The sequence below is a fragment of the Falco punctatus genome (genome assembly GCF_963210335.1).
Source record: "Falco punctatus genome assembly, chromosome: 3".
Taxonomy (NCBI): Eukaryota; Metazoa; Chordata; class Aves; order Falconiformes; family Falconidae; genus Falco; species Falco punctatus.
The window spans coordinates 45,701,960-45,717,292 of record NC_137582.1 but is presented as its reverse complement, the minus strand read 5'-3'; the positions used below and the strand labels follow the sequence as shown (position 1 = coordinate 45,717,292).

Genomic DNA, 15,333 nt, shown 5'->3' with positions numbered 1-15,333 from the left:
GCCATCCCGAAGCCCCGCCCCCACGCCGGCAGGAGGCGGCCGCGACGCCCCGAGCCAGCGGCTGCCTCAGCACTTCCGGGTCGGGGCGGAGCGAGGAGGTGGGTGCGTGACGTTGCCGGAGGGGTCCGGGGCCGCTCGGCGCCTGTTATTGTTCTCGCCGCCCGCTCTTCCCGCCGCCGCGTCTGCCTTCCCCGGCGCCTCGGGGAGCGGCGGGAGGGCAAGCAGCGACCGAGCGAGCCCGCCGGCGGAGGTAGGAGGGAGCGGGCGAGCGGTGCCCGCGGAGGCGCCCGGCGGGAGCGGGCCGCCGCCCGGTGGCCGTTAACCGTTTCCACCTCTCCGCAGCGCGAGCCCTGACAGCGGGGGAGGGGGCAGAGCGCGCGCGCGTCACGCAGGAGCGAGCGAGAGCCGGGGACCGGGCGGCCATGGCCTACGCGTATCTCTTCAAGTATATCATCATCGGGGACACAGGTAAGCGGCGGGGGCGGGAGGCGAGGCCGCCCCGGGAGCGCGGGGGGGCGGGCGGAGCGCGGAGCAGGGCCTGGCTCCCCGCTCCCATTTCCGCAGTGCTGGCGTCGTCGACGTGGTGGCTCTGCGCGAGGAGGCGGCTCCCCCCCGCCTCTGCGCCGGGCCCCGCCCGGCGGCCTCGGCCTGCCCCTCGGCGGCTCCGCGCCGGGGGCCTCGGGCCGCGCACCAGGCCCGGAGGCCTGACAGCCGCCGCCGGGCCTGGCTGTCAGGCCTCGGGGCAGTCGGGCCGTGTCACGCCCCTGGCTGCGGCATCTGGCGGGGGGAGGAGGAAGGCGCTGTCACCTCAAAACTTGTACCTGGGGAGTGGCCCTTATTTGCATCCCTGCAGAGGTGAGGGCTGAGAGGTGCCACATGCCATCCCGCAGTTTTGCGATGAGGCCAAGACTACTGCTGTGTGGTACATTCAGCTCAGGCCGCAAGGATGCCGTTTCCAGCCCCAGCTGGAGGTGCTGTAGCAAACTGTCAAGACATGCTGTCAAAGGCAAATTAAAAGCCCTGGTTCTTATCCACTGGTTTACAGGAACTATTTTTTTTAATTACTATTATTGACCGGTGCTTTCCCAGATACTTCGTGTCGCTTCTGTGCTCTCTTCTCATTTGCTTCCCACTTTTAAAAACTTGCTGCATTCAGTTTGTCATTGGCTGGTGTGTAAAATAGTAATGCTTACAAATGCTGCGAGCATAACAATATGCTGATAGGAATTGCTGTTTGAAGCCCATTTGCCAATATATTCTCTGCTTCCTTAGTACAGTGTGGATATAAGTAGCATACTTGCATCAAAGTCTTGTCAGGACAGGGTAACGCATAGTTAACCATTGTGCCTGAGTATTGTGCATCTCTCTTGTGTTCCTCATACCTGAATAAATGCTTTTTTTAATAAGTTTGATGACACAGCTGTCACTTTACATGCTGTTCTAAAGAGGCCTCTGTAATGTACTTCATACCTCTGAACCACACTATCACTAGAGTATAATCATACATTACACTTGCATTACACATGAGGTTGTTAAATACACTGGATGCAACTACTATGTGACTTTAAATGTAGGTTTAAAAAAAAAATAGCCTAAAAAAGCTTCTAGAGTTTACTGCAGCAGCAGCTGTACTACAGATTAATCTTAAGAAATATCACAGCTGTGACAACTGTGTTGGAAGCATTAGGCTGTAGATGATGTGAAAACTCTGATTTTTTTATTGGGTATTTAAGTGAGTGACAGCTCGTTAAACCAGAGGACATGAGATTACCTGAGCAGATTCAAGGGAAGTAAGAAGAGTTTTGTCTGTCCAGGGTGATGCAAAATGGTAGGTGCAGGGTTCAGAGTGATAGTGCTTCAGAACAGGTGGCCTATTCTAGTACATCTCTAAAAACTGTGATTGTTAGAAGTGGTGCAAATGACAGCAGACAATTGCTTTATTACATTCATTGATTGTATGCTGATGAAATTTCTACACAGAAATACTCTTGGTATAATGGGGTGTGTTGCACTTTTGCATTTCAGTACCTTGGAATGTGAAATACAGAATGAATGACATTGTTTCAGCTGCTTAAGAGCCATATAAGGGAGGAGTGAGATAAAGAAAGGAAACACAGAGAGGAAAGCAGCTCACAAATTTGTGTTTTGATGTTTGGTTTGTTTTTTTTTTAATTTCTGTGGCTTTTATTGAGAGTTGCTACAGGAGGCTAACTAAAACTACTGCAACAATCATTCTTGAAGTGAGTTAAATATGCCAGTAGTGGTAAGTTGGTTTTGCTTTTATTTAGATCTCCTATGAGCCTTGTAAGTATTCCAATATAGCTAGGACCAAAGAATCAATCTATGTTGTGCAGTTTGTTGCCAAAGTGACTGATAGTTTAGGTGTTACTACTGTTCCTCAGACAAAGGCAGTTGAACTCATAGCTCTCCTGATGGGAATTAAGAGTGGATTGGGAGTATCGTGTTCAGTTCCAGTGGTGGTCTGCTACAGCATTCCAACCAGTGAAGAGATGCCAGTGGCCTTGCAGGCCATGTAATTTTCATAACAATAAAGAAATTTATCTCTGGGACTTGATTTAGAGTATTTGGAAATGAATAGGCTGCCTGGTGACTCAGCAATTAGTTGTAAACAAACTGTAGGAGAAAAGTAAGGCAGCATCAGCTGAGGACAGATGTTAACATTTAGCTCATCTTCCTTTTCAGCACTGCAAAATGAAGTGGCTTATGCAAACCATAAAAAACCCAACAAAAAATGCCTGCAGTTACACAAGTTATACCTGCATGTATCTTCTCTGAATTGTGATTCCGCATGCTTTCATCTACTTAACCACAGGAATTCAGTATGATCTCAATGTCTTAAAATGACAGCCACAGAAACTGACTGTGCAAGACTGCCTTTTTCTCAACAGCTCTTGTCCCCTTGCATTGCTTGCTTCATTGGTTGTTGACTTTGTGACTTTTTCTTTTGCTGGTACTTCAAGCTTTATGAACCTGGGATCAATTCTGTTCTGGTTGTTACATTTTGCATAATTTAGAAAAAAAAATATTTTTTCCATGTAGTTAGAACTAGTTTAAGATCTGCTTTGTTTTCTGTTGTGGGAGAGACCTGAAATGGCATAGCTGTCTTTCAGATGCTCAAGCAACATTGCCATAAATCTGCAGTTTTTACATTGTCTGGGTGGGACAGTAGCTGGGGAATTTCATAGAGTCGATAACTTTAAGAGAAAAATTCAAGTATTATGGAATACTGACTGCTGTGAGAGTTAACCAGGAAAAATCTTTTGATCTGAGTATTTCCAAAACATTATAGGACTTTGCAAATGCATTTAGAAGCATATGTGTTGCATTCTGCTTAGGGCTGTGTCTCCAAGACCTTTGACTTGGTTGTTGATAGTGTCGGTTTCATTTTGATTGCCTGTAGGAGTTGGAGCGTTCATCCACTCTTCCCCACACATCTACTTTTGGCCACCAGTTGAAGTCAAGATGGACTTTGATGTGAGCTAGGGTGAACATTTTTAGCACATGAGTACTGCCTGTTTTTACAGTTGATGGCTGAAAGTCTGTCGTTTTATTTCTTACAAGTTTGGTATGTTTGATACGATAGTGAAACCTTCTTTTCTGGTTGAATGTTGTTGTTACTAGCAGTGTACCAGATGGGAATAATCTAGGAACGGTAGGTGAGATTTCTGCGAAGACTAGAGCTGGAAATTTTTTTTTCCAGAATATTTAATGTGTATTAGACAGGATTTCTTTATATTAGAGTATGTTTGCTAGATTCCACTAGAGAATGCTAGTGAACTTTAGTATACCAAAAATACTAGTTTTGTAATGGTCAAGTTTCTTGCCACCAACATAACTTGTCAGTTGTATTCCATCTAAATGTTATGATGAGTGTTGCTGCATCTTCCATGAGCAGGTCTGTATTCTGCTTTTCCTGCATGTGTTGGTTCAGCAGCCCTCAGAGCTTCTTGCATAATGAACTTTCATTTGCCTTTCAATTTCAGCAGATAGTTGCTGGTTATAAACCAACAGTATCTCAAAGTAGTTCTTATTAGGGGAAGATGATGAAAGAAAATATAATTGCTTGGTGATCTAATTTTTCTCACTCTAAAGTAAGCTGCCTAGTCAACCATTTCACTTGTCTAGGGGATTCTCAAATGTTGAAATTAAGCAATTGAATTAGCTTTATTTTTCAGTCTTCCTTGTGAAATGTGTCTAGTATCATTGCACTTTGTTCTGGAACAGCAGCTGTTACTAGCTAGTGATGTGCATGACCAGAGCCTCTTGCCCGTATTTTCTCTAAGTATGTAACTACTTCTTAACTGAACAGGTTTTCATCCCGTTAGAGCTGCTGTTATCATCCCATGATAGCTTGAGAACTTCTTCATACTGAAAACCAGAGTACTGATCTGTACCACTTAAATCTTGCTTTGAGACCCTTTTGATGGTCCTTTGATCCCTAAAAGAGCAGATATTAGGTGTTGTACAAGTGTATCTTCTTGGCCTCTTAGATGTTAACTAGAATTAATGAATTGTAAGTAGATGCCTGTACAGATGATTTATGAGACTGTAACTTGCACCCTCGTACTAATTTCTAACCTTTAAACCAAAACCACCCCACCCCACTAAAAAAAACCTGAGCAATGCTTCCCTCCCCAACTTTGACTAAAACAATTTTATTATGAAGGGCTGGCAGTTTTCTGAGTCTTCTGTGATCATCCAGGACGCAAAGAGATTTTGTATGGACTCATGTAGTTTTATTTTGTTTGGAAATAATTTTTATTTAGTTTTAAAACCTGCAGTTAGCAGTTGGGTAGTGCCATACTAGATGAAATGTGACAGAGCTGAACAGCTCCCTTCAGTTTGTAGGTCTGCACAAATTTTTATATAGAAGGGAAAACTTACATCATTGGCTCTTGTAAATAATTTACAGCAATGTCTGCTTAAGTATTGAAGCTGAATTTAAAGAGCTATAAAGCCATTTTTATGACATTAATTTTCCAAAACTTATGTAGCCATCATGAAGGATTTTGGAGGTTAATTTTCTTCCCTTCTTGCCCATGCTTATGTTGGTATGTGAAATACCTTTGCTCTATAACTGACAGTTTGGAATGTTGTAGTTTGTTCTTCCTACTAATTTAAATAGAATTTTTCCATTTGATGTTAGTTTTGACTAACAGATAACTGGCTGAAAAGAGGTTAAGAATAATCTTTGCTTTAGGTTAATGTCTCATTATGCTTAGGCCTGTGAAAGGGTAGTACTGCACTTCAAGTTGCATAAAGATATTGGGAAGGAAGGAGACAGGGAATGAGCTGTGGCTTGTGATAGCAAAAGGGCTTATGAAATATGTGGAAGCTGTGCAGACTGCTAGAAAGAACTAAAAGTACCTCATAAGCCAGGTTAGAGGTATATATCTTGTGTTATTTGTACTATTTAATTACTTGGTTTAAATCTGAGCTGGTTTTATAATCTATATTATTTGAAGCTTGATCACTGTTTGTCCTCAGCCTCTTTAAAGATTTATTTTTGTTTGTTTTCTAAAGAGATGTAACAGAAGTAGGAAACTTGTTTCAGCTCAGTTGGTATTGGGACTTTAGTATCGTGGGCATCCAAGCTGACATAGTTGATTACACGTGAAAGGACTTACCTTGTGGTGACTTTCATAGTCTGCCATGAGCTAAACCAACCCACTAATGCAGTAGAAACTACCTACTTTTTGGTTAACTTTTTACTTGGTGGCTGAGTCAGCAGAGTTGGCCCAGGGAAGGGCTTTCCAAAGCCTAGCGTACTTCCAAGGGAGGAAACAGGACCTAGGAGGATCAGTGAGAGCAGGATATCAAAGGGGGAGTAGGTCTTCATCTCTGTTGGTGGTGAACTCATTGATCACCTTGTCTTGTGAAGTAACAATGACAAAAATACAGTTCTGTGAGATGGCTGAGTTAATTCAATATTTATCCACCACCAGAATGGGTGGACTTGGTTACCACTCCTTGTCTCAGCCATGAACTTCTGCTTCTTAGGCTGTCAACATCAGTGCTTGTCTGAGAGAGCCAGTTCAGCTCACAAAGGTGATCTATAAAATAAAACCAAGCAAATAGTAGGTATGGTCAGAAAAGTGTAAGAGCTATTTTGAGTAAGGTGAAACTGTGTGGGAAGGGCTGAGCATACCATACCCATCAGAAGCAGCTAGCAGATTAACTAAAGATACTTGTCTTCAGGATTCAGTTTTGATACCTAGGTTGGGATGACTGCTACTGCAGTTCTTTTCCTCTGCCACCTTTCTTAGGCTATAGTGGTGCTTCTGTGAACAAGTAAGGAAATTATCGTAACTCCCTCTTCCCTCCTTTTTTGAGACATTTTTAGTTTTGAGCCAGATCAACTTTCCAAGACAAACAAACATAAGTGGAAGGAATACTGATGAGGTATTACTATTTTTTGGCCTGTTGGGAACCAATGGGCAGTGGCACATAGTGATTCTAGGCAGCCATATATGTAGTGCTGTTACCTCAGCTGATAAATTAGGAGATGGGTGAGAGTGAGGTGTTGTGGAGGACCTAGTTAGCTTGGAAGAAGGCTGAAAGTACTGAAGGGGAAGCAGATGCAGGGTTGTGAGGGGGGTAGCAAGACCTGTAGTTACAGTGGAGAGAGGATGTGAAATAATACTTTGAAGGTCTGTTAGGAAATATATTTTTTTCTACTTAATTTTAAAGGCAGAAGTACTGTTTTGGAAGAAGAATTAATTTTTTTGCTGTTTTTGAAAAATACTACGTTAATGTTTCTGGAACTTTGAAAGCTGTTGTGGTATGAAAAAGTTACACAGGATTCAAAGCAGGTGAAATCTAGTTTCCCAAGTCCTAATAATGGGTTTTAAATAATATATAACATTCATCTAAATGACTACCTATTGGTTCTTAACACATGTTTTTAATTTGCTTAAAACTTCTTTCTTTTGGTTGTTTTTTTTTTAGGTGTTGGGAAATCATGTTTATTGTTGCAGTTTACAGACAAGAGATTTCAACCAGTCCACGATCTCACTATTGGTAGGTCTCTTTTGTCCTCCACAGTGCTAATGGTTAAGCAGCCATGGTACCTCAGCATGCATTTATGAGTTTGTTGTGCTGTAGTAATGTAGAATTTGTGCTGTATTAAGGTAGCAGTGAATCTTTAGCTGATCAGTATTTGTTAGCTAATAAAGCCAAGTGGAGATCTTTTTTCTTACTGGGAAGGTACAATGTGAAACAATTAAAATTCGTAGCTATAGTATCTTCAACAGAAAAGCTAAAACCTAGGCATGGAAGGAGAATTGGCTAAGCTTCACATGCATTCATGGTGATGCAAATGGCAGATATTTCATAGAAAACAGAATATTAGCCTAGCCACAGAATCTTGAAGACAAGTTACAGGTAAACTAAAGGAAAATTAACCTTAATGAATAAACAGATTTACGATTTGGGAAGACTAACTTCTGGATGGGGAAGGATTGAAGTATGAAGGTATTCACTGGAAGGGACAGGGGCGTTCTGCCTGACTCCTCAATTGAATGTGGACCATTTGTGTTAGGTATGATTTGATACTGATAACTAGGGGAAATTAATACATGTTGACAGAATGCATTGCCTCTGATCTAGCTACAGTAAATGATGCAAACTTCTTTCCACACAAAATATGAGGAATAGTGTGGGAATTTTGTGGGCAAGCTTAGCCTTCAGGTGAGTGAAACAGTGAAACCTGGTAAGCATAACAGATGCTAGTCTCTGATAAGGTTGCAGAACCTTTGAACTTCTTGATGTTATTTCAAGGAACCTATCAGCTCTAATCATGATGAGCCTTGCACAAAATGTATCCCTAGTCTCTATTTTTAGTTTGTGTCCTGGAATAGGTGGGCTTCCTGTGTTTGGGAGTACTGAAACAGATGATTGAAATACAAACAAATATTTTTCATGTAACAGAATGTATCAGGTGGTTTGGTTATGGGTTCCCTTTCTGTCTTGACATTCCTCCCACACCTTGTGTGTGGCTGTCTATATAATTCAAATTCTTCAGCTAACATCAGTTTTCAAGTATTTCTGAGGTCTTGGCAGCAGATAGGCTGGCTGAATAAAGAGCCTGAGTTCTTTAGGGAGGCATGAGTTATTGTCATCTTTTCTTCTTTGGGCCTGCCAAATATATGACACCTTATATATCACTTACGCTTTTGGCAGTCCTGTCACATCAGCAAACTGATAGGCTGTGGGAAACAGCTTCACTTCAGCAGGGTGGTTGTAGTACCAGGTCTTTTGTCTGGTGTACAGCTAGATGAAATCTGGGAGCAGGAATTGAAGCTAGTGGGATGAGGACATGAACCTAGCATAATGAGGGATATTAGAAATGGAGCATGGAAAGCTGCTTGGAAAGGGCAAGAAGGGACAGGCTGGAAGCAGCCTCCTTTCGCTGAACTGAGAGGGCATGCGTGTGTGTTTTGGTCAGGGGAATGGTTCTCCCAATTACCCAAATTGTTTTAGAAAGACAGAAATAAAGAACATGGGTTCTAAGTTGTATGAGTGCCTGTACAGGGCGAGGTGGGATGGGTTGATGTTAGTTACCTAATGTGCTTCCTGGGAACCTGTAGGTTCAATAAAAAGGCTTGTGTTACATAGACTAACTCTTTTTAATATAATACAATGGTTTTAGCCCATGGGAGTGCAGATTTTATTCCTGCTGTGAGCAACTCTGTTAGAGGAGAAGGGAGACTGAAACTGGACATGTGGAAAGAAGACTTTTCATCTAGAGTTGTGCAAAATTCAGCCCCAAATTTTAGTGTAGTCGGCCTAAAGTGTTATCTGTAAGATTTAAGAAATTCAGAGAGAAACGCTACCTTTAATGAAAACTGGGGGAGGGGGGGGGGGCGGCAGGGCAGGGGGGGGCAGTGGAGGAAAAGCAAAAAAAAAAAAAACCAACAAACCCCAACACCACACACACCCGCACGGCCCAAAAAAACCAAATCCAACAACAAGAAAACACACCCAACCGTAAAAAACTCCCCACAACATTTGTAGGTAGAAATGGATGACAAAAAGACACTGTAAACATTCTCTTTGGTTTGCATATTGCCCTTAGAACATGCCCTTACTGTAAACCTGAGCCTTTTCTATTCCTTCTTTAAGAGGACAGGCTTACCATCCAACTGTGTGTTTTTTCAAATTCAGAATTGTCTCTCAGCAGATATTTTGATGGAACCGAATAAATACCCTTTTAATTTTTCTGTGGGGCTGTTTGTGGAAACTAAACGTTCAGGGTGATTGCTGGATTTAAATCAGCAGCTCTGTATGTGCATTTTGAGATTAAGTAACAGCTGCAGTGTTGACACTTGTAGTAGTCAAAGGACCTTCTCCTGGCTTTGCAATCAACTTCAGAGAAAGCCTTGTCGTTCACCTCCTTCCTCCTTTCTGCCCCTCCCCCTCCATTCTTTCAATTTGTTTGTGTACAGTTCTTGCAAGTTATTTGCATACTAAAGAGAGCACCATGTTGTTTGGCCCACTGCTCTTATTTGGCCCTTGGGGAAGGGAGATAGTGGTTCCTACCTGCCCCTTCCCCAAAAGTCATTCTGCAGAAAGCAATGCTGCCCCCCAAATATTCTAAATAAGCTTTTGCAGAGACATTTGGAATACTTCATATCAGGTCTGCTTAATTGGAAGACCCCAGCCCAAATCTAGACAGTGACCAATTTTAGATAAAACTTAACCTACCAACTTGATCTTTGCTTCATATATCCATTATTTCAGAAAAAATACAGATTAATGGAAACTTGATAACCTTTGCATATGTCTGCTATCTTTACACATCTGTCAGATTTTAACTACTGTAGTAATAGCCTCAATGTATGCTTAATTAACTGTTAAAATATCCTAAAATGCTTCAAATGATGGTACAAAAGGCTTGATTTTTTTCCACTGAAGAAATTCCTTTTTTATTTGAAACATTAATTTTCCCTCAGTTATTAAATTTGATCATTAACTAGCTAGAATTTTGGAAGCCCTTTATTTTTGTATAAAGGCAGATGAGTTTTAATACAATCATAAAATTTGTCTTGTTGAAGGTGACATTTGTATAGTGATTAGAATACTTTATTGATAAAGAATTGTAGGTTTAATTTCTTCTAAACTGGCTTTAGCGATCTATCCTTGGCAGAGTGTTAAAGTAACTGTGACTCTTCAGCTTCCTGTTTGCATGCAAAAGCACATGTTTATCTCCCTCTGATCTAGAGCTACGAAATCATCTGGAAAACATTGTAGGAAATGCCTCCTTGGCACTTGCTCTAATTAATGCATTTTTAAAGCACTTGGAAAGTAACAGTTTTCTTCCTTCTGGAAAACTTTCCAGCTCTTTCAAATAGCTGGAAAATTAACGAAAAGCAGATTGTGAAAGGAATTGTTTCCTACAAATACAGTGTTGAGTTAAACTTACATTCTTGCTGTTATAGTACTTGATATTCTTCTCTCTGACACATGCTAATAATGTAATCTTTTCTAAAATCTATTCAGGTGTAGAATTTGGGGCTCGAATGATAACTATTGATGGAAAACAGATAAAGCTTCAGATATGGGATACGGTAAGTAATAAATCATAGAAATTATTTAAACATATGGCTCTACTAGCTTTCCCTTTGTTCTGGGTAAGCTCTATCATCAGCATCCATGTGAAGCTGTACTTTGTCTTGCAGCTTTCTTTGGCTTCTGTGAAAATTAAAAATTTGCTAAAATTTCCTTTTTTTGGAGTGATATATTCTTAAAACTGCAGATTTCTGCTGTTTGCACTGTTTAACTTCCTTAAGTTACACTCAGATTTGTAAGACTGGATGTTTTGCCTCACATTTTTTGTGGAAATTTTCTATATTATTAAGAACTTGTATTTCTCTGGATAGTCTTTCTCTGTGCATTCATGCAAGGTGTGGTTAATATAACATCATGTTGGGAAATTGTGATGTGTCAAGTAGCCTTAATCAAGAATTCTCTAGAGGAAGTGTTTGCATTTCCGATGTAGAAGAAAAGATATGGCTCACTGTTTTCACAGAAGACTTAAGAACTCAAGTTCACTATAATCATGAAGATAGTAAATACTTCAGAAATCAAGAAGGGATTGATAAAAGCTTAATGTTTCAAAAAGTCTGCCAAAATCCAGACTTTGACTTTTGTGGGGGCTCAGGTTAAGAATATACCTTAGCAAAGTCAGCTGTTTTCTTGTCACTTTACCACAGAGCAGTTCTACCTCAGTGCTCAGCGTCTACACTTGTGATGTGATGGCTTTAAGATGCTCGTACTGATAGCTATGTCTTTCAAATGTGCTTAACTGTTCTCTAAGGCAGGGTTGTCTGTTTCCTTTTCCAAGAGCATTTTAGGATACCTTTAGAAACACACCCATGAGCCATAGCCTTGTGTATGTGCTCTTTTTGGTATAGCAAATCAATGAAGGGAGATGCACACATGCAGGGCATGCATATATGAATGTATGTGTACATAAAAATGTAAACAAATGCAATATTTTAGCTGACTTCATAGGTAAGATTTAAAGTACCTTACTTATTTTACAAGTTAATAACTTGAAATTGCATCTAACACCTGTGCCTCCTTGGAAGTTCTCTGTGAAAATGTATAGAAGAGTATGGTCAGATTGTACTTACAGTTCTGATCTTGAATGCAAGTGTGTTGAAGGAATAGCAAAATAAGAAACATGATGAGGTAATTCTCGAGATACCTACAAGTGTTAAGATACCCAGAGATGTCCATAACGACCAGTGTTACTGTGTTTGTAATTGTGTATCTGCATTGAGCATTTCCTGAATTTCTTTTTCTCTTAGTAAAAACTGCTAGCTGTTAGTGGTGCTATCTCTGTATTTATGAAGCTGTAACAACTTCTGTTTGGTAAGAGAAGGCTTTTTTTACCCTGTGGCTAAGGAAACTTGTGAGTTATTTGCTTCCAGTTGGTGCTTACTGAGTCACAGCACCATCACTTTTCTGATTTAGCACTAGCCTTACATACCTGGTTTCAACCCACCACTGAACAGGAAGCATCTTGAGCGTAGATGTAAGAAGAGGAGAACTGGATAAAATTTCTTTTGACTGCTTAACAATGAAATAAGGACTTGCTTTCTTAAGACAATCACGTTTTAATTCAGATTTTTCTGGCCAGATATTTCTATGCAATGGTCCTCAGTTTGTGTTGTCTTCAGCCAATCACTGCAGCTCCAAGGAAAGGTATTATCTTGATAATGGGGATATATGGAAGCTGCAGTGTACCTCACTGTGGGAGTATGTTGTAACCTATGGGGCAACTGAAGCTAACACTGTTGTATGTATGTGAGATCTATTTGTGTGCTTTTCTTGTGTTGTAAGTCAAGAATATTTGACTTTGTCATTAGCATCTTAGTTTGGATCAGGAGTGTATTACGGGAGTTAGCTCTGCTTTCTGCGGTCTGGTTTTCATGTGGGAGTACACAAACTGAATTCCTTTCGGATAAGGCCAAACTGAAACAAATCAAGGAATGCACGTATGCCAATTAGAAATTGTAGTCCAGTATTTCATCCTGTGAGTTGGTAGTTTAGTAAAACTAGTTTGTTGCAAAAACACATACAACACACCACCACTCAAAAAAACCCTAAGCCACCACTACCAAAAATTCAAAGCCCACATTCCATGACAGATACTCAGTGTGGCCGTTGCATACTTAGCATTAGTTGTTGCAGTCTTTGCTCTACTGCTGATCATATGTCTACACAAGCAAATAGTGTGTCCTGTTGTTCTCTTGAAGCTGCAGGCTGCTCCTGATCTCCCCACTGCTGGGCTCTGCAAGCTTGCTATGTGTGCTGTGGCTTGCCCAGGTTTTTAGGTCTGTGAGTCGCTGGGTTTCACTTTTCCTTTCTGATGCGTTTAGGTCAGTCAAGGGGAGTGCAGGTATTGGAACAAATTGTTCATTTGTCTTGTCCTGTGTCTTTAATCTTGGTAATGGCTTTCAATAGTTGGATAGACTGAGAGATACTTTTGTCAAAACTGGTTAGTTGGTAATTGCCAGCTACAAGAAGTTAAGCTACTCTTCTGTGGAAGTGTGGTATTTGAGCTAGTGCCAATTTAAAAAATAACTTTTAGAGAACTAGAAGTGGTCTATAGAAGCTGGTAAGAATCAAAATATCATTCTGGGAGCTGTTAAGCTTTGTGAGTTTAGACAAGCTGTGTAGATGAGGCAGTTTGTCTCGTGGTAGTGTAACACTGAGAAGTATTAAAATTGCTTCTTCTCAGAAAAAATTCATTGTTGTAGAGAGATACTGGGCTTGTTACCAGGCTGAGTCAGTAGCCATCATTTTGTCATTGAGGGGGACGTTCTGTATTGTATTAACTATTACTAACAAGTCATTGTTGATGAGAAAAAAATAAGCAGTAGTTGAAAGAGGGAATTTTAAGTTCTGTCAGACGTTGCAGGGGGAAAGATCAGTGATGATACTAAGTAATACTACGTATGTTCTCTGAATTAAATTGATACAAGAATTTTTCCTGTGTATTTAAATACTGTATTTTTTAATATCTTTCTGCTTTATTTCATAGAAATGTGATTAAATGTTTATTTTTATTCATTATTATGTTTCTAGAACACCTTAGTCATGTTCAGACTAAGACTAGTCTTGCTCAGACTAACACTAAATATCTGAAGTCATATTTTTTATAAGGCAATTTCTTGGTTTCCGTACAAATGAGCTTTCTAATTAAATTTACAATGTTTTCTACTAATTGAGAGCCTGCACAAAAAAAATGTGTTTGTGCAAAGTGGAAGACCTGACTGTTGAAGTTACATCTCTCTTTCCGAAAACCACGGTGTGACTTGTCCATCCACTTTCAGATATTCTGAATATACTAATTCTTCTTGGAAACTCAGTTATTTTTCCTCTATTTGAAAATGCTTTGGATTTAGTAGAACCAAACAAAGTTCCCTTAATTCATTAAATGAATAATAATATCACCTTAGTGATAGTGACAATTGCCAGGATGTAGCATTCACCCCCAAGAGTTCTTTACTGTCTACTTCATGATATTTGCTACTTCCTTTGGTAGTCAGAGGATGTCTTTATGGTCATGGGAAGTTGGTGAATTCTTCTACTGTATTTTTACTAATGTGACCCTTTAGCCACATTCCTGCAGGTACAATGGTTACGTTTTGCAGCTCAAGTTGTGAGGACTCAGTGTTCAAGGCCCTCTTTTACTGCTGTGAAGTAACATCAAGAACTTGCATAGGATCCATTTTGGTTCCTGAAACTAGTTTGATCATCAGTTCACAGACTGTGTTTGCTGCTATGTGAGAGCATTAATTCATTTCTGAATTCATGGATCAGGGGGAATTCATCCATTACTCCTGTTGCAGTTTGTGTAGTAGGACTATTGTCTGAACTAAGTGCCAGTAGCTAAGTTACTGTTCACAACCATGATGGCACTTCAGGAAGCTAAGGGAACTTGATATACCTTCTAGCTTAGTGTTCCCAAACCTTTGTCTGTCATGTGCTTACATGTATTTGGTTATTGAAATGCATGATTATTGATATTTTATTTTATGGCTGGTTGTAAATTTCTTGTCAGTTTATCTGTGGCTTTTACAATAAGGGCTAGTTACTTCCTTTTGTCCGTAGTGGAACTCCTATTTTGGTGAGGCTAGCTACTTAAAACCTAAAAGTTTCAAATATATTTATGACCTGAAATAAATCAATAAGGATACTTCTAATAATGGAGGACTAAAGCTTTGTTTCTGTGATCTGTTGGGAATTGCTTTGGATATCTAAATGGCATGCATTCAACAACATCAGAAGAAAAGGCAGATGTACAAATGATCTGTACTTAGACATATGTATGGTTTCACCCTTGGGTATCTTTAGTCCTATTAAAATTTCAGTTCTTTTTAGGATGCTGACAGGGTTATTCTGAAGTAATATGTAACTTGGCTGAATCTCACACAAATTCTGACACTTTCTTAAATTGTTACGGATTGTTTTTCATAAGTGGCCTTAGTTCTGTTCTTGTTAGGGAATGTCTTTGCTGGAAAGGAGCAGGGGTTTTTTAATTTTTATACTGCTTCTGTGCTTATTCTTTGAACTACGTACTACTAAGTCACTTTAAAGTTCTTTTTATTTTGGAGTAGAGATGTAATTGCAAGAAAGATTAATGCATTTGTGTAAACAAGTTGCCATGTGACTAAAAGGCTGTTAATTTATTTATAACTTTCAAAACTATATTCAAGGGTATGTATTGCTCTTCTCTCTTTCTGGAACATTTTGTTCCAGGGATCAACTTTGTGGAGTAGTTCCCAACTGGCAGTTGTC

General features: G+C 40.2%; 1 protein-coding gene across 1 annotated transcript in view; it reads left to right on the top strand.

The window, feature by feature from the left end:
* The first annotated feature begins 99 nt into the window (after window positions 1–99).
* RAB2A (RAB2A, member RAS oncogene family) overlaps window positions 100–15,333 on the top strand; it is a 40,923-nt gene continuing 25,689 nt past the window's right edge. Inside the window, exons 1-4 of the mRNA XM_080380412.1 lie at window positions 100–250; window positions 343–468; window positions 6,970–7,041; window positions 10,522–10,589. Of these exons, the coding sequence (XP_080236538.1) occupies window positions 423–468; window positions 6,970–7,041; window positions 10,522–10,589 (186 nt within the window). The 5' untranslated portion in view covers window positions 100–250; window positions 343–422. The remainder of the gene's footprint in view (window positions 251–342; window positions 469–6,969; window positions 7,042–10,521; window positions 10,590–15,333) is intronic.